This window comes from Oncorhynchus gorbuscha, linkage group LG12 (genome assembly GCF_021184085.1).
Source record: "Oncorhynchus gorbuscha isolate QuinsamMale2020 ecotype Even-year linkage group LG12, OgorEven_v1.0, whole genome shotgun sequence".
NCBI lineage: Eukaryota > Metazoa > Chordata > Actinopteri > Salmoniformes > Salmonidae > Oncorhynchus > Oncorhynchus gorbuscha.
The window spans coordinates 56642948-56660743 of record NC_060184.1 but is presented as its reverse complement, the minus strand read 5'-3'; the positions used below and the strand labels follow the sequence as shown (position 1 = coordinate 56660743).

At 41.8% G+C, this 17796-nt stretch overlaps 1 protein-coding gene across 3 annotated transcripts in view; it reads left to right on the top strand.

The window, feature by feature from the left end:
* Positions 1 to 17796, top strand: part of LOC123991147 (partitioning defective 3 homolog) — a 625449-nt gene that overhangs the window by 606326 nt on the left and 1327 nt on the right. For 2 of the 3 annotated variants that reach the window (XM_046292392.1, XM_046292393.1), the window contains 2 exons: positions 2528 to 2658; positions 17617 to 17796. The exon at positions 17617 to 17796 is cut by the window's right edge. In XM_046292392.1, coding sequence (XP_046148348.1) covers positions 2528 to 2658; positions 17617 to 17796 — 311 coding nt within the window. The remainder of the gene's footprint in view (positions 1 to 2527; positions 2659 to 17616) is intronic. The other variant, XM_046292394.1, reaches the window with a different exon arrangement.

Here is a 17796-nt window from a genome sequence, read left to right as displayed (position 1 = left end):
GAGTGGCGTCATTATCCATTATCCAACTGTAGGTTTTATCCATCCCGGCCCAGGCTTAGCCTTGCCTTCTCTTTTCATACTATCTAGCCCTGTGGGCCCTGATCAAAAGTAGTGCACTATATAGGGAATAGGATGCCATTTGGGATACGCCCTCTGTCTTTATGTGCACCAGTCAAGTACATTTGCAGGGAAATGTGTTCCATATGGCTGTTTGTGTAAGGTGGAGTTGAGCGGAGCTCTTGAAGTCATGGTCTATGCTATGGGGTAAGCAGTATGTGGGTCCCAAATGACACCTTATTCCCTATATATAATGCACAACTTTTGAAAAAAGGTAGGGAGTAGGGTGCTGTTTGGGATAAAGACAGGAGCCCCTCTCCTCACCCTCCTCTGGTAGTGTAGATGGGGATGGGTGAGTCTATGATCACTATTAGACTGCGTTTCTGTGAGGTCGGAGGTCCAAGGCTCCCCCTCCCTTTCCATCTGTTTTCATGTTTCTTTATTTTTCATAGCTGCACATCATTTTCATAATTATGTCTCAATCTCTCTCTCTCTCTCTCTCTCTCTCTCTCTCTCTCTCTCTCTCTCTCTCTCTCTCTCTCTCTCTCTCTCTCTCTCTCTCTCTCTCTCTCTCTCTCTCTCTCTCTCTCTCTCTCTCTCTCTCTCTCTCTCTCTCTCTCTCTCTCTCTCTCTCTCTCTCTCTCTCTCTTTGAATGTTCTTGTGTTTGGTGGTATATTTTTCCCCCATGGACTTGACAGGCTAGGCAACATGCAACGTGGAGGGAAAAACATAAAGTATTGACATCCCTTTTCCCTGTTATTAAATCAAAAACGAACAAGGACACCTTTTGATTTGATTTTGGCAAATGTAATGTTTTATATGGCATTGTATTCCCGCAGAACAGTGAATAATCAGATTCTCCTTCCTTGCTAATGGTATTACTCTGACTGATTCTGTCTCCCAGCCATTCCTCTTGCCTTCTTCCCTAACATGGCACCCTATTCCCTACATAGTGCACTAGTTTTTACCAGAGCCCAATGGGCTGATGTCAAACGTAGTGCACTATATATGGAATAGGGTGACATTTGAGACAAAGCCATGCTCTTCTACGGTTAGACCTCAGCTCCCTACAATAAGAAACTTGAATACAGGAAATGTCAAGCCCTGGGCTGAATCCCATCCTCCATCCCCCATTGAAATGACATAAAAAGTTATTTCGGCGGGCCAACATTTTTTTCTCACCCTCTGCTTTTAGGCCCAATCAACTCATTTCATGTTTCCCTTAGGCCTAATCTGATATCAGTTTATGTTTTCAAGCATTTTTGAGTGGAGCGAGATGTGTTATTTCAGGGAAACCTGAAACATTAAGGTCAATTCATTTGACACACGTGTAATAGGTCCTGTGTAGCTCAATTGGTAGAGCATGGCAAGCGCCAGGGTTGTGGGTTCGATTCCCACAGGGGACCAGTACAAAAAAATTATAAAAATGTAAGTCGCTCTGGATACGAGCGTACACTAAAATGTAATAGCATAATTATTTTTTACTTCCAAGGGCTTCGGGAGAGGTTGGCGCGATTTCTGTAATTGGCCTATTAGGTTGTTATTGCAGCTGTCAATGTGAAAATCTGCAGGAGACATTAGACATTTTAAAGAGGTTCTCTTGATGATACAGTACCCATACTGACAGCAATATCCCCTACAGCCGCCTATCCCTCAAAGCATTTCATAGATAGATAAATAAATAAATATGTGTTTTTTTTAAATACTCAAGTCAACGGTTCTTCTGACACATCCTCCAAAGGTACAAGCATGTACATGCCTCTACTGCTAATTAGGTTGTCATGTTTTTAATCAGCTAGCTCATTAGTGATGTGTCTTGCGTTGTGAGCCTGCGAGTGCGTGTGATGATTATACCATACCAACCATTCTGATGACTTCACACAACAAAGCCACAGAGCCACTTCCTCGTTTGGATCAGGCCGTGGTAGTCAAGGTCACCAACTACCAGCTAAAGCATGCCAACAATGGCAACAGGTGATGGTGGTGCCATTATGGCTCTCCACTCCGGGTCAAGGATGTGTGGGCTAGACAGTATTGAGCCTCCGCCAGGGTCAGAGGGGTAGGTGTTTGCTTCATTAACACCTACGACCATCCACCAACATCCTCCAACAAATGAACTCTTGCTCTTGAGAAACCTACCTTCCATCAACTTCTGGTCTTGATAATAGAAGTACGCAATGTCTTTTCTACTGGGCTTTATTAAGGATTTGTGTATAATGTCAGAGTATCCAAAATCATTGTGTAAATGTGCTGTAAATATATATTGTGTGTGTGTGTGTGTGTGTGTGTGTGTGTGTGTGTGTGTGTGTGTGTGTGTGTGTGTGTGTGTGTGTGTGTGTGTGTGTGTGTGTGTGTGTGTGTGTGTGTGTGTGTGTGTGTGTGTGTGTGTGTGTGTGTGTGTGTGTGTGTGTGTGTGTGTGTGTGTGTAAAGTGTACATGTACTGTGTGTAACCGGGATGTGTGTTTCAGGCTAACTCGGAGACCTATACCCTGACCGGACACCAATCTGTTTCTGTGGAGTCACAGGTGCAGAGACCGAGACAAGACAAGAGACGAGACTCATTTACACAGGCCCAAAGACAGTACAGTTCCCTGCCACGGTAAGATACACCATCTCTTTCTTTCCATCTCTCTCTCTCTTTCTTTCCATATCTCTCTCTCTCTCTCTCTTTCTCTCCATCTCTCCCTCTCTCTCTCTCTCTCTCTCTCTCTCTCTCTCTCTCTCTCTCTCTCTCTCTCTCTCTCTCTCTCTTTCTTTCCATATCTCTCTCTCTCTCTCTCTCTCTCTCTCTCTCTTTCTTTCCATATCTCTCTCTCTCTCTCTCTCTCTCTTCTCTCCATCTCTCCCTCTCTCTCTCTCTCTCTCTCTCTTTCTCTCCATCTCTCCCTCTCTCTCTCTCTCTTTCTTTCCATATCTCTCTCTCTTTCTCTCCATCTCTCCCTCTCTCTCTCTCTCTCTCTCTCTCTCTCTCTCTCTCTCTCTCTTTCTTTCCCTCTCTCTCTCTCTCTCTCTCTCTCTCTCTTTCTTTTCCTCTATCTCTCTCTCTCTTTCTTTCCATATCTCTCTCTCTCTATGTCTCAGACTGCGTCTCTCTCTTTCTCTCCATCTCTCCCTCTCTCTCTCTCTCTCTCTCTCTCTCTTTCTCTCCTCTATCTCTCTCTCAAAGTCTTTCTTTCCATTTAAAATCCTCACTGTACTGAAATGATCTCTTAGAATTTCCATATTTTGGGCTCTCTCTCTCTGCATCATTTCTTTCCATATCCTCTCGTAATGCTTTCTCTCCATGTTGACTAGAGGGAAACTTTCTCCATCTCCCAATCTCTCCTCCCTCAGTGCCTAAAAAAATAGTGTTTTTTAGAGACATTTATCTTAGCAACTTCCTCTTCACTTCTCCATCATTCAGAGCAGTAGCTGCATTACTTATCTCTTCTCATTTATTTTGCATTTGTCAGAAACGTCAATAAAGCTTATAGTATCAGGGATGATCTGGAGCCTCTCTCTAATCTCAGAGTTCCATCTTCCCAGCTGTCTCTCTGTCTCTCTCTCTCTCTCTCTCTCTCTCTCTCTCATCATCACTCTCAGTCAATGCAAATCTAACAGCCATCTCCCATCTCTCTCTGGTCTCTCTCTCTCTCATCTTAAGCTTGTACATACTTAAAGATAAAAAGCTCTCTTTTCTCTCCATCTCTCCCTCAGTTCTCTCTCTGCTATTTTGAGTTATTTATTTCCATATTCTCTCTCTCTGTTCTCTTTTTTCCTCATCTCCTCACTGTGCTCTTTCTCAATAATCCAAAGTTAGCGGTTGTATCATGGAATCTCTTTGAGACATCCATCTCTCCTCTCTCTCTCTCTTTTCTTATCTCTCCCTCTCTCTCTTCTGTTCTTTCCATATTCTACTCTCTCTCTCTCTCTCTTTCTTTCCATACCTCTTCTAGGCTCTCTCTTCTTTCCATATCTGATTTCATCTCTCCAGAAAAAAAAAGGGTTCTTTCCATATCTCTCTCTCATCTCTCTCTCTTTCTCTCCATCTCTCCTCTGGTCTGACTCTCTCTCCATCTCCCATCTCTCTCTGCACAAACAACACTCATTTAAACACTCTGCTACTCTCTTAGATGGCGGTCTTAGGCTCTCAATCTTGGATTGATTAAATCTTGTCCTCTCTATAGTTATTGATTTTTTCCATATCTCTCACCGATCAATATGTGCAATCCATCTTCCCTCTCCTCATTTCCATCTCCTAGTTGTTTTAAACAGAAGTGTTAGTTGGCTTCTGGCTCTCTCTAGGATTCATCTCCCATCTCCCATCTCCCATACCAACATTGACCAATCCATATATTTCTTTCAAAAGTTATTTTCTCTCTCGGAGAAATTCTTTGAATCTGACTCTCTTTCTCTCCATCTCCATCTCCCATGGTTTCTCTCTCTCTCTCTCCTCATCTCCTGAGGAAGATCTCGGACCATGTCCTCTTCTCAAGCATCTCTCTCATCTCTCTCTCTCTCTCTCTCTCTCAATCTCTCTCTCTCTCTCTCTCTCTTTTTTCCAAGTCTCTCTCTTTCTCTCCATCTCACACTCTCTCTCTCTCATCTCCCATCTCTTCTCTCTCTCTCCTAATCTCTCTCCTCTCTCCATCTCTCCTCTCTCTCTCCCTGTGTAATGACTTTCTCTCGGGAAGTCTCTCTCTCTTTCTTTCCATCTCTCTCTCTCTCTCTTTCTTTCCATCTCTCTCTCTCTCTCTCTCTCTTTCTTTCCAAACTCTCCTGAGAATCCATCTCTCTTTACTGATAGGCTTCTCTCTCTCTCTGGGATCTGAGGATCGGAGGGTTCTCTCTCTCTTTCTCTAATGAACTCTTGTTATTGGAACTCTCTAGGCCAGACTCTCTCTCTCTCTCTCTCTCTCTACTCTGATTGCCAGTCTCTCTCTCTCTCTGAGTTCTCTTTCTTTCCATATCAAGTCTCTCTCTCTCTCAAGTTTTTCTCTCCATCTCTCCTCTCTCTCTTCTCCCATCTCCCATGGGAACTCTCTCTCTCTCTCTCTGACAAGGTACATGTCTCTCTTCTCTCTGTTTTTCTCATTCTGTCTCTGTTGTCTCTCTCTCTTTCTTTCCATATCTCTCTCTGTCTTCTCTCTGTCTTCTCTCTCTCCATCTCTCATTCTCTCTCTCTCTCTCTCTCTCCATCTCCCATCTCTCTGTGTCTCTCTCTCTGTCTCTCTCTCTCTCTCTCCATCTCCCATCTGTCTCTCTCTCTCTCTACAAGGTGTGTCTCTGTCTCTGTCTCTGTGTCTTTTTCTTTCCATCTCTCTCTCTCTCTCTCTCTTTCTTTCCATCTCTGCGTGTGTCTCTGTACTCTTTCTTTCCATATCTCTCTCTCTCTCTCTGTGAATGTGTGTCTCTCCATCTCTCCCTCTGTCTCTCTCTCCATCTCCCATCTGTCTCTCTCCTCTCTCTCTCTGTCTCGTTCTCTCCATGTGTGTCTCTCTCTCTCTCTCTCTCTGTCTCTGTGTCTCTCTCTCTCTCTCTCTCATCTCTCTCTCTGTCTCTCTCTCTCTCTCTCTCTCTCTCTTTCTCATGCTCTCTCTCTCTCTCTCTTTCTCTCCATCTCGTGTCTCTCTCCATCTCCCATCTCCCATCTCTCTCTCTCTCTCTCTCTCTCTCTCTCTCTACATGCTCTCTCTCTCTCTCTACTCTGCCTCTCTCTCTTTCTCTCCATGCCTCTCTCTCTCTCTCTCATGCTCTCCATCTCTCGTGTCTCCTCTCTCTCTCTCTCTCTACATCTCTCGTGTCTCTGTCTCTACATCCTCTCTCTGAGTCTCTCATGCCTCTCTCTCTCTCTCATGCCTCGTGTGTGTCTGTCTCTCTCCCCATCTCTCTCTCTCTCTGCCTCTCTCTCTCTCTCATCTCTCTCTCTCTGTACATGCTCTCTCTCTCTCCCTCTCTCTCTCTCTCCCCTCTCCCTCTCCCCTCTCTCCCATCTTCTCTCTCATTGTCTCCCCTCTCCCTCTCCCTCTCTCCCCATCTCTCTCTCTTCCCATTTCTCTCTCTCCCTCTTCTTTATTTCTTCTCTTCTCGAACCGTCTATGTCTCGTACCGTCAAAGTCAAACAAAGTCAAACATTTAAAATCCACACTGTACTGAAATGATCTCTAGAATGTTAAATGATTTTGGGCAAACTCTCGGAATGCATCATTTAATACAATCCCACGTAATGCTTTCTCTTTAGTGTTGACTAGAGGGAAACAAGTTTATCACATGGAGATCGAAATGCTCTGCCACCCTCAGTGCCTAAAAAAATAGTGTTTTTTAGAGACATTTATCTTAGCAACTTCCGCCTTTCACTTTCACATCATTCAGAGCAGTAGCTGCATTACTTATCTCTTTCTCATTTATTTTGCATTTGTCAGAAACGTCAATAAAGCTTATAGTATCAGGGATGATCTGGAGCCCTCGGACCCACTTTAATATCAGAGTTTTCCTTCCCAGCTGTCTCTGTGACGACTTTAATATAAAGCTTCGTACCCTCTTTAATCGCACACGCGCTCGCACGCACGCACTTCTCATCATCACTCTCAGTCAATGCAAATCTAACAGCCAACGGACGGAGGGACGCTGGTGTGGTGGAAAGCTTCCTCGTCATCTTAAGCTTGTACATACTTAAAGAGAAAAAGCTCATCTTAACTGAAGGCAACTGCCGATACAGTTGGACTGACTGCTATTTTGAGTTATTTATTCCCATATTCACCGGCTGTTATATTTTTCCCTCACGCCTCACTGTGCTGAAGGCAATAAGCCAAAGTTAGCGGTTGTATCATGGAATCTTTTTGAGACATGGAGAATGTCAAAAGTGAAAGATGATTTCTTTAGCTTTCACTGAATCTAATTGTGTTCTTTCGACAATTGCTACACGGCTCAGTTTCAACAGTGACAGACCCTTATAGGCGTGGTCTCACATTCAGGAATTCTGATTTCATTGGCCAGAAAAAAAAGGGTTCTGTTAGTCTCTAGAGACATTGAGTTCTGGACCCAGTAGAAGGAAGCAGGGGTCTGCACAAACAACACTCATTTAAACACTCTGCTACGCTCTTAGATGGCGGTCTTAGGCGGTCAATCTTGGATTGATTAAAACTTGTCCCTCTCTATAGTTATTGATTTTGTGGTCCGCACACAAACGCACCGATCAATATGTGCAATGGCATGTTGACCAATCCATACATTTCCTTCCTAGTTGTTTTAAACAGAAGTGTTAGTTGGCTTTTGGTGGCAGCGGTAGGATTCGTTTGCTATCACTCGTCCCCATACCAACATTGACCAATCCATATATTTCTTTCAAAAGTTATTTTACAACACGGAGAAATTGTGTTGAATGTGACTACTGCTTTCCCCATGCCTGCGTTGAACATGGTTTCCCTAGGGAAAGTCCTCATCTCCTGAGGAAGATCATCGGACCATGTCCTTTGACAAGCATTCCTCCTATAATCTCATAGCCTCTTTCAGCCAGGGTCAGCTCAGTGTAGCATGCCCTTTGACCCAAAATAGGAAAGTCAGAGCAAACGTCAGGACACACACAGATCCTCATTAGGAACTCAAGTCTTACTCAGGACCCATAATACCCAAAATCCCCTCTCCTCTTCCCTGTGTAATGACTTTAAAACGGGAAGTGAGGGCAGTCATCCATACAACCAAGAGACCGTTCCCTAAAACCCAGTCTTCCCAAAACCCTCCTGAGAATCCATGCTATCTGATTACTGATAGGCTTAGTGGCGGTCTGGGATGTGAGGATCGGAGGGTTGGACATTTCTCTAATGAACTCTTGTTATTGGAACAGGGTTCGCTAGGCCAGACAGGGTGAGGGAGGAGAGACGGGGGCTGATTGCCAGTCAGAAGGGTGCTTAGCTGGCGTAAGTAGCAGGCAGGATAAGCTGAGTTCAGTGGCCAGTCTGTAGCTGCCAGACACGCACACGCACACGCACACTCACATTCCTCATGTAAACAAACAACTTAGTTTCCTGAAAGACAAGTAAAACATTGTTCCAAGTTTTTATATCATTTGTTTGTATACCCATGGGCCTTTGGCATTGCATGGACAAGGTACATGTTTTTCTGTGTTTTTCTCATTCCCTCACTGTTGTGTGTGTGTGTGTGTGTGTGTGTGTGTGTGTGTGTGTGTGTGTGTGTGTGTGTGTGTGTGTGTGTGTGTGTGTGTGTGTGTGTGTGTGTGTGTGTGTGTGTGTGTGTGTGTGTGTGTGTGTGTGTGTGTGTGTGTGTGTGTGTGTGTGTGTGTGTGTACGTGTGTGTGTGTGTGTGTGTGTGTGCGTGTGTGTGTGTGTGTGTGTGTGTGTGTGTGTGTGTGTGTGTGTGTACGTGTGTACGTGTGTGTGTGTACGTGCCTGCGTGTATGTGTACGTGTGTGTGTGTGTGTACGTGCCTGCGTGTGTGTGTGTGTGTGTACATAACTGTGTGAATGTGTGTGTGTACATAACTGTGAATGTGTATGTGTACATAACTGTGTGAATGTGTGTGTGTACATGCCTCTATGTGTGCGTGTACATGCCTGCGTGTGTGTGTGCGTGTACATGCCTGCGTGTGTGAGTGCGTGTACATGCCTGCGTGTGTGAGTGCGTGTACATGCCTGCGTGTGTGTGTGCGTGTACATGCCTGCGTGTGTGAGTGCGTGTACATGCCTGCGTGTGTGAGTGCGTGTACATGCCTGCGTGTGTGAGTGCGTGTACATGCCTGCGTGTGTGTGTGTGTTTCCATTTTGATCAACCCTGATCTCTACCAGCTGCAGTTGCAAAAACACACAGACACAGCAGCCAGCCACAGATTCCTCTTGAAGCCAACTTCCTGACTATGTTTGTTAAATATTGTCCTTCTAAATTTAACCAACGTATTTCATGATGACATTTATTTTGCTTTCAATAACCCTCCCCTCACCACTGTAAGTAAAGAATGCTTTTAATTCCCATTCTTGGAGAAGAGTAGGGGATACAGGGTCCAACACCACTATGTAACTATTTCCCATACAGATTCTTTCCTCTTGATTGTATGTTGCCCCATATCAACCCTCCATCTACGTCATCAGCTCTAAAAACCGTGTTGGAACTTCAAGTCACTAAGTTCTATATGAAGCGTCACACGGTTCTGAACGAACACCTCCCACGTAAGCTGTGGCTGTTGTGGAGGCCAGATTCAGAGTTATCGCTCTCTTTTCCTCTCTCATTCTCAGAGGCTGAGCATGTGGTAAGACTCTCTCTACAGTGTGTCCCCACATCTGCCTTGGCTTTGATTCGCGCGCCCGCGCGTGCACACACACACACACACACACACACACACACACACACACACACACACACACACACACACACACACACACACACACACACACACACACACACACACACACACACACACACACACACACACACACACACACACACACACACACACACACACACACACACACACACACACACACACAAAGATCCACAGTGTCTGAGTACTGCCATGTGTTTCAGCTCATCCCCTCTCCTCAGCCAGAAGAGAGCACAGAGGCCACCATTCGCAGTGGCTCATTTACAAGGGGATACACCGTTAAAATCAGACCACGAGAAGGACAGGTGAATGGGGAGGGATAGAGGCGAGGGATAGTAATTATTCTCTATCTTATTGTTCTGCTGTTGTCCTTGTCCAAAGCGAATGCAGATGCCCATAGTCTATGTGGCTGCATTATGTGGTATCATATGGACGTTTGATTTAAAACAGCTCCATGTGGAACTCCGGTCGTATCAATGGCAGACCAGACCAGATCCATGCAAATGTTCCATTTTCACATCCCCTATCCGGATAAATATCTTATTAGCCGTTTTATTTTACTAACCACAGCAAACAGTCACACGTGGCTGTGTGTGTCATGGATCCCTTTTGGAGCTACAGTTGGACAGTGCAAAATTTCTGGCTTCGCTGGCCTTCAATAGGGGGATTTTGTCCACGGCTGGCAGGCTAAAATAGGGCTGACTGCTTCGTACAGTTTTTAATAGCAGCTTGCAGGTACGGTAGACCTCACTCTCACCTCACTACCATACAGTTCTAGAGATAAGGAACAGGCCAGGCATCCATGGGCTCAGTCTTAAATTGCACCCTATTCCCTACAGAGCACTATGAGCCCTGGTCAAAGGCAGTGCACTATGTAGGGAATCGGGTGCCATTTGGGAAGCAGGCAGTCAGGACTGTGAGCTTCCTGTCACTAGTCTGAAAGCACGTCATGCCTTGACCCCCAGCTCCCTGCTCCAGCTCCCTGCTCCAGCCCTGTTCTGTTCTGTGTGATGAGAACTCGAAAACCTTTTTAAACTGTGTGAGGTCAGTGAGGTGTGAATGGGATCTTTCTCTCTCTTTGCACCCAAACGTACAGTAAAGGAAGACATTCTGTATCCCAAATGGCACCCTATTCCCTATGGGCACTGGTCAAATGTAGTGCACTATATAGGGAATAGGGTGCCATTTGGGATGCCGCACTGTCACACGTCTTCCATCTCACATCACATTGGTTCCTTAATGGATTGTAATAATTGAGAAGGTGGCCAGGCACACACACGTTAGCCAAAGAGGACACGTCTCCCAATGATGGCTTTTAGAAACAATTTAAGGGTTTTGTGTGTGTGTGTGTGTGTGTGTGTGTGTGTGTGTGTGTGTGTGTGTGTGTGTGTGTGTGTGTGTGTGTGTGTGTGTGTGTGTGCGTGCGTGCGTGCGTGCGTGCGTGCGTGCGTGCGTGCGTGCGCGTGCGTGTGCACGTGTGGGGGGTTTCATGCGTCAAGTCAGTCATAGGCTAGCAGACGGCTGGACAGAGGCAGATCATGCAGCAGAGAGGGCAGCCATTACTGTGCCTGTGGTAAATGTGCCCATCTCTAAAAGGAGATCAATGTGTGAAAGCTACAGTTTTGTGTGTTTACATCTGTGGAAATAAAAGTGCCGCTGTTGTTAACAACCCTCCATTTGTTCGCCATCACTCTCTGTATGTTTCTTTATGTATCCCATCTTTGTCTTCATGTCTTCATGTATCCTGTCTTCATGTATCCTGTATTTATGTCTTCATGGATCCTGTCTTTATGTCTTCAGGTATCCTGTATTTATGTCTTCAGGTATCCTGTATTTATGTCTTCAGGTATCCTGTCTTCTTCAGGTATCCTGTATTTATGTCTTCATGTATCCTGTATTTATGTCTTTATGTCTTCATGTATCCTGTCTTCATGTATTTATGTCTTCATGTATCCTTTCTTCATGTATTTATGTCTTCATGGATCCTGTCTTTATGTCTTCAGGTATCCTGTATTTATGTCTTTATGTCTTCATGTATTTATGTCTTTATGTCTTCATGTATCCTGTATTTATGTCTTCATGGATCCTGTCTTTATGTCTTCATGTATCCTGTCTTTATGTCTTCATGTATTTATGTCTTTATGTCTTCATGTATCCTGTCTTTATGTCTTCATGTATTTATGTCTTTATGTCTTCATGTATCCTGTCTTTATGTCTTCAGGTATCCTGTATTTATGTCTTTATGTCTTCATGTTTCCTGTCTTCATGTATTTATGTCTTTATGTCTTCATGTATCCTGTCTTTATGTATTTATGTCTTCATGTATCCTGTCTTTATGTCTTCATGTATCCTGTCTTCATGTATTTATGTCTTCATGTATCCTGTCTTTATGTCTTCATGTATCCTGTCTTTATGTCTTCATGTATCCTGTCTTTATGTCTTCATGTATCCTGTCTTTATGTCTTCATGTATTTATGTCTTTATGTCTTCATGTATCCTGTCTTTATGTCTTCATGTATCCTGTATTTATGTCTTTATGTCTTCATGTCCTTCCATGTATTTATGTCTTCATGTATTTATGTCTTTATGTCTTCATGTATCCTGTATTTATGACTTTATGTCTTCATGTATCCTGTCTTCATGTATTTATGTCTTTATGTCTTCATATATCCTGTCTTTATGTCTTCATGTATCCTGTCTTCATGTATTTATGTCTTTATGTCTTCATGTATCCTGTCTTTATGTCTTCATGTATTTATGTCTTTATGTCTTCATATATCCTGTCTTTATGTCTTCATGTATCCTGTCTTCATGTATTTATGTCTTCATGTATCCTGTCTTCATGTATTTATGTCTTCATGTATCCTGTCTTCATGTATTTATGTCTTCATGTATCCTGTCTTTATGTATCCTGTCTTTATGTCTTCAGGTATCCTGTATTTATGACTTTATGTCTTCATGTATCCTGTCTTTATGTCTTCATGTATTTATGTCTTTATGTCTTCATGTATCCTGTATTTATGACTTTATGTCTTCATGTATCCTGTCTTTATGTATTTATGTCTTCATGTATCCTGTCTTTATGTCTTCATGTATCCTGTCTTTATGTCTTCATGTATCCTGTCTTTATGTCTTCATGTATCCTGTCTTTATGTCTTCATGTATCCTGTCTTTATGTCTTCATATATCCTGTCTTTATGTCTTCATGTATCCTGTCTTCATGTATCCTGTCTTTATGTCTTCATGTATTTATGTCTTTATGTCTTCATGTATCCTGTCTTTATGTCTTCATGTATCCTGTCTTCATGTATTTATGTCTTTATGTCTTCATGTATCCTGTCTTTATGTCTTCATGTATTTATGTCTTTATGTCTTCATATATCCTGTCTTTATGTCTTCATGTATCCTGTCTTCATGTATTTATGTCTTCATGTATCCTGTCTTCATGTATTTATGTCTTCATGTATCCTGTCTTCATGTATTTATGTCTTCATGTATCCTGTCTTTATGTATCCTGTCTTTATGTCTTCATGTATCCTGTATCCTGTCTTTATGTCTTCATGTATCCTGTCTTCATGTATTTATGTCTTCATGTATCCTGTCTTTATGTATCCTGTCTTTATGTCTTCAGGTATCCTGTATTTATGACTTTATGTCTTCATGTATCCTGTCTTCATGTATTTATGTCTTTATGTCTTCATGTATCCTGTCTTTATGTCTTTATGTCTTCATGTATCCTGTCTTTATGTCTTCATGTATCCTGTCTTCATGTATTTATGTCTTCATGTATCCTGTCTTCATGTATTTATGTCTTCATGTATCCTGTCTTCATGTATTTATGTCTTCATGTATCCTGTCTTCATGTCTTCATGTTTCCTGTCTTCATGTATCCTGTCTTTATGTCTTCATGTATCCTGTCTTTATGTCTTCATGTATTTATGTCTTTATGTCTTCATATATCCTGTCTTTATGTCTTCATGTATTTATGTCTTTATGTCTTCATGTATCCTGTCTTCATGTATTTATGTCTTCATGTATCCTGTCTTTATGTCTTCATGTATCCTGTCTTCATGTATTTATGTCTTCATGTCACCTGTCTTCATGTATTTATGTCTTCATGTATCCTGTCTTCATGTATTTATGTCTTCATGTATCCTGTCTTTATGTATCCTGTCTTTATGTCTTCATGTATCCTGTCTTCATGTATTTATGTCTTCATGTATCCTGTCTTTATGTATCCTGTCTTTATGTCTTCATGTATCCTGTCTTCATGTATTTATGTCTTCATGTATCCTGTCTTCATGTATTTATGTCTTCATGTATCCTGTCTTCATGTATCCTGTCTTTATGTCTTCATGTATCCTGTCTTTATGTCTTCATGTATCCTGTCCTTATGTATCCTGTCTTCATGTCTTTATGTCTTCATCTTCATGTATCCTGTCTTCATGCCTTTGTGTATCCTGTCTTTATGTCTTCATGTATCCTGTCTTTATGTATCCTGTCTTCATGTCTTTATGTCTTCATCTTCATGTATCCTGTCTTCATGCCTTCATTTATCCTGTCTTCATGTCTTCATGTATCCTGTCTTTATGTCTTCATGTATCCTGTCTTTATACCTTTCATGTATCCTGTCTTTATGTCTTCATGTATCCTGTCTTCATGCCTTTATGTATCCTGCCTTTATGTCTTCATGTATCCTGTCTTGTATGTCTTCATGTATCCTGTCTTCATGCCTTTATGTATCCTGTCTTCATGACTTTATGTCTTCATGTATCCTGTCTTTATACCTTCATGTATCCTGTCTTCATGTCTTCATGTATCCTGTCTTCTTCCTGTTATCCTGTCTTCATGCCTCGTGTATCCTATCTTTATACCTTTGTGTATCCTATCTTTATACCTTTGTGTATCCTGTCTTTGTCTTCGTGTATCCTGTCTTCATGCCTTCGTTTATCCTGTCTTCATGCCTTCGTTTATCCTGTCATTTATGTCTTCGTGTATCCTATCTTTATGTCTTCATGTATCCTGTCTTTATACCTTCATGTATTTATGTCTTTATGTCTTCATGTATCCTGTCTTTATGTCTTCGTTTATCCTGTCTTCATGCCTTTATTCTTCCTGTCTTTATGTCTTCATGTGTATCCTGTCTTTATGTCTTCATGTATCCTGTCTTTATGTCTTCATGTATCCTGTCTTTATGTCTTCATGTATCCTGTCATGTATTTATGTCTTCATGTATCCTGTCTTCATGTCTTCATGTATCCTGTCTTTATACCTTTCATGTATCCTGTCTTTATGTCTTTTGTGTATCCTGTCTTTTGTCTTCATGTATCCTGTCTTTTTGTCTTCATGTATCCTGTCTTTGTCTTCATGTATCCTGTCTTTATACCTTTATGTCTTCATGTATCCTGTCTTTGTCTTCATGTATCCTGTCTTATGTCTGTCATGTCTTCATGTATCCTGCCTTTATACCTTATGTCTTCATGTATCCTGTCTTTATGTATTTATGTCTTTATGTCTTTGTGTATCCTGTCTTTTGTCTTCATGTATCCTGTCTTTATGTCTTCATGTATCCTGTCTTTATGTCTTCATGTATCCATGTGTCTTCTGTCTTTATGTCTTCATGTATCCTGTCTTTATACCTTCTTCATGTATCCTGTCTTCATGTCTTCATGTATGTCTTTATGTTTGTGTCTTCATGTATCCTGTCTTTATGTCTTCATGTATCCTGTCTTCATGTCTTTATGTCTTCATGTATCCTGTCTTTATATGTCTTTATGTATCCTGTCTTTTGTCTTCATGTATCCTGTATGTCTTCATGTATCCTGTCTTTGTCTTCATGTATCCTGTCTTTGTCTTCATGTATCCTGTCTTTATGTCTTCATGTATCCTGTCTTTATGTCTTCATGTATTTATGTCTTTATGTCTTCATGTATTTATGTCTTTATGTCTTCATGTATCCTGTATTTATGTCTTTATGTCTTCATGTTTCCTGTCTTCATCTCTTCATGTATCCTGCCTTTATACCTTTGTGTATCCTGCCTTTATACCTTTGTGTATCCTGCCTTTATACCTTTGTGTATCCTGTCTTTATGCCTTCGTGTATCCTGTCTTTGTCTTCATGTATCCTGTCTTCATCTCTTCATGTATCCTGCCTTTATACCTTTGTGTATCCTGTCTTTGTCTTCATGTATCCTGTCTTTGTCTTCATGTATCCTGTCTTTGTCTTCATGTATCCTGTCTTTGTCTTCATGTATCCTGTCTTTGTCTTCATGTATCCTGTCTTCATCTCTTCATGTATCCTGCCTTTATACCTTTGTGTATCCTGCCTTTATACCTTTGTGTATCCTGTCTTTGTCTTCATGTATCCTGTCTTTATGTCTTCATGTATCCTGTCTTCATACCTTTGTGTATCCTGCCTTTATACCTTTGTGTATCCTATCTTTGTCTTCATGTATCCTGTCTTCATGTCTTCATGTATCCTGCCTTTATACCTTTGTGTATCCTGCCTTTATACCTTTGTGTATCCTGTCTTTATGCCTTCGTGTATCCTGTCTTTGTCTTCATGTATCCTGTCTTCATCTCTTCATGTATCCTGCCTTTATACCTTTGTGTATCCTGCCTTTATACCTTTGTGTATCCTGCCTTTATACCTTTGTGTATCCTGCCTTTATACCTTTGTGTATCCTGCCTTTATACCTTTGTGTATCCTGCCTTTATACCTTTGTGTATCCTGTCTTTATGCCTTCGTGTATCCTGTCTTTGTCTTCATGTATCCTGTCTTCATCTCTTCATGTATCCTGCCTTTATACCTTTGTGTATCCTGTCTTTGTCTTCATGTATCCTGTCTTTGTCTTCATGTATCCTGTCTTTGTCTTCATGTATCCTGTCTTTGTCTTCATGTATCCTGTCTTTGTCTTCATGTATCCTGTCTTTGTCTTCATGTATCCTGTCTTTGTCTTCATGTATCCTGTCTTCATCTCTTATACCTTTATTGTGTATCCTGCCTTTATACCTTTGTGTATCCTGTCTTTGTCTTCATGTATCCTGTCTTTATGTCTTCATGTGTCCTGTCTTCATCTCTTCATGTATCCTGCCTTTATACCTTTGTGTATCCTGCCTTTATACCTTTGTGTATCCTGTCTTTGTCTTCATGTATCCTGTCTTCATGTCTTCATGTATCCTGCCTTTATACCTTTGTGTATCCTGCCTTTATACCTTTGTGTATCCTGTCTTTATGCCTTCGTGTATCCTGTCTTTGTCTTCATGTATCCTGTCTTCATCTCTTCATGTATCCTGCCTTTATACCTTTGTGTATCCTGCCTTTATACCTTTGTGTATCCTGCCTTTATACCTTTGTGTATCCTGCCTTTATACCTTTGTGTATTCTGCCTTTATACCTTTGTGTATCCTGCCTTTATACCTTTGTGTATCCTGTCTTTATGCCTTCGTGTATCCTGTCTTTGTCTTCATGTATCCTGTCTTCATCTCTTCATGTATCCTGCCTTTATACCTTTGTGTATCCTGCCTTTATACCTTTGTGTATCCTGTCTTTATGCCTTCGTGTATCCTGTCTTTGTCTTCATGTATCCTGTCTTCGTCTCTTCATGTATCCTGCCTTTATACCTTTGTGTATCCTGCCTTTATACCTTTGTGTATCCTGCCTTTATACTTTTGTGTATCCTGCCTTTATACCTTCGTGTATCCTGCCTTTATACCTTTGTGTATCCTGTCTTTATACCTTTGTGTATCCTGTCTTTATACCTTTGTGTATCCTGTCTTTATGCCTTTGTGTATCCTGTCTTTATACCTTTGTGTATCCTGTCTTTATACCTTTGTGTATCCTGTCTTTATACCTTTGTGTATCCTGTCTTTATGCCTTTGTGTATCCTGTCTTTATACCTTTGTGTATCCTGTCTTTATACCTGTGTGTATCCTGTCTTTATACCTGTGTGTATCCTGTCTTTATACCTTTGTGTATCCTGTCTTTATACCTTTGTGTATCCTGCCTTTATACCTTTGTGTATCCTGTCTTTGTCTTCATGTATCCTGTCTTTATGTTTATCCTGATTCAATGTCATCATAGATACAGAAAGAAGACTTCGGCAGATCTCCATCTAATTTTTGCCTCATTTCTCCTTTTGTGTTTCTGGTGAATTACGCAACTACAAAAAAAATCCTATACAACCATGTTGCAAATATTGAAAATAAAAGTGTAGCTCATGAAACTATGTTGTTCTTGTGTCACCAGGCAACCTCGTAAGACCCCCAGCACAGTGTCCCAGGAGTCGTGTGACAAAGCCTTCCCGCCGGGCGAGGTCTTCCAGACGGCCAAGGAGAACCCCCGCTACTCAAGCTACCAGGGCTCCAGGAACGGCTACCTGCACAGCGGGGCCAGTGGCTTCAACGCCCGCGTCCTGCTGGAGACCCA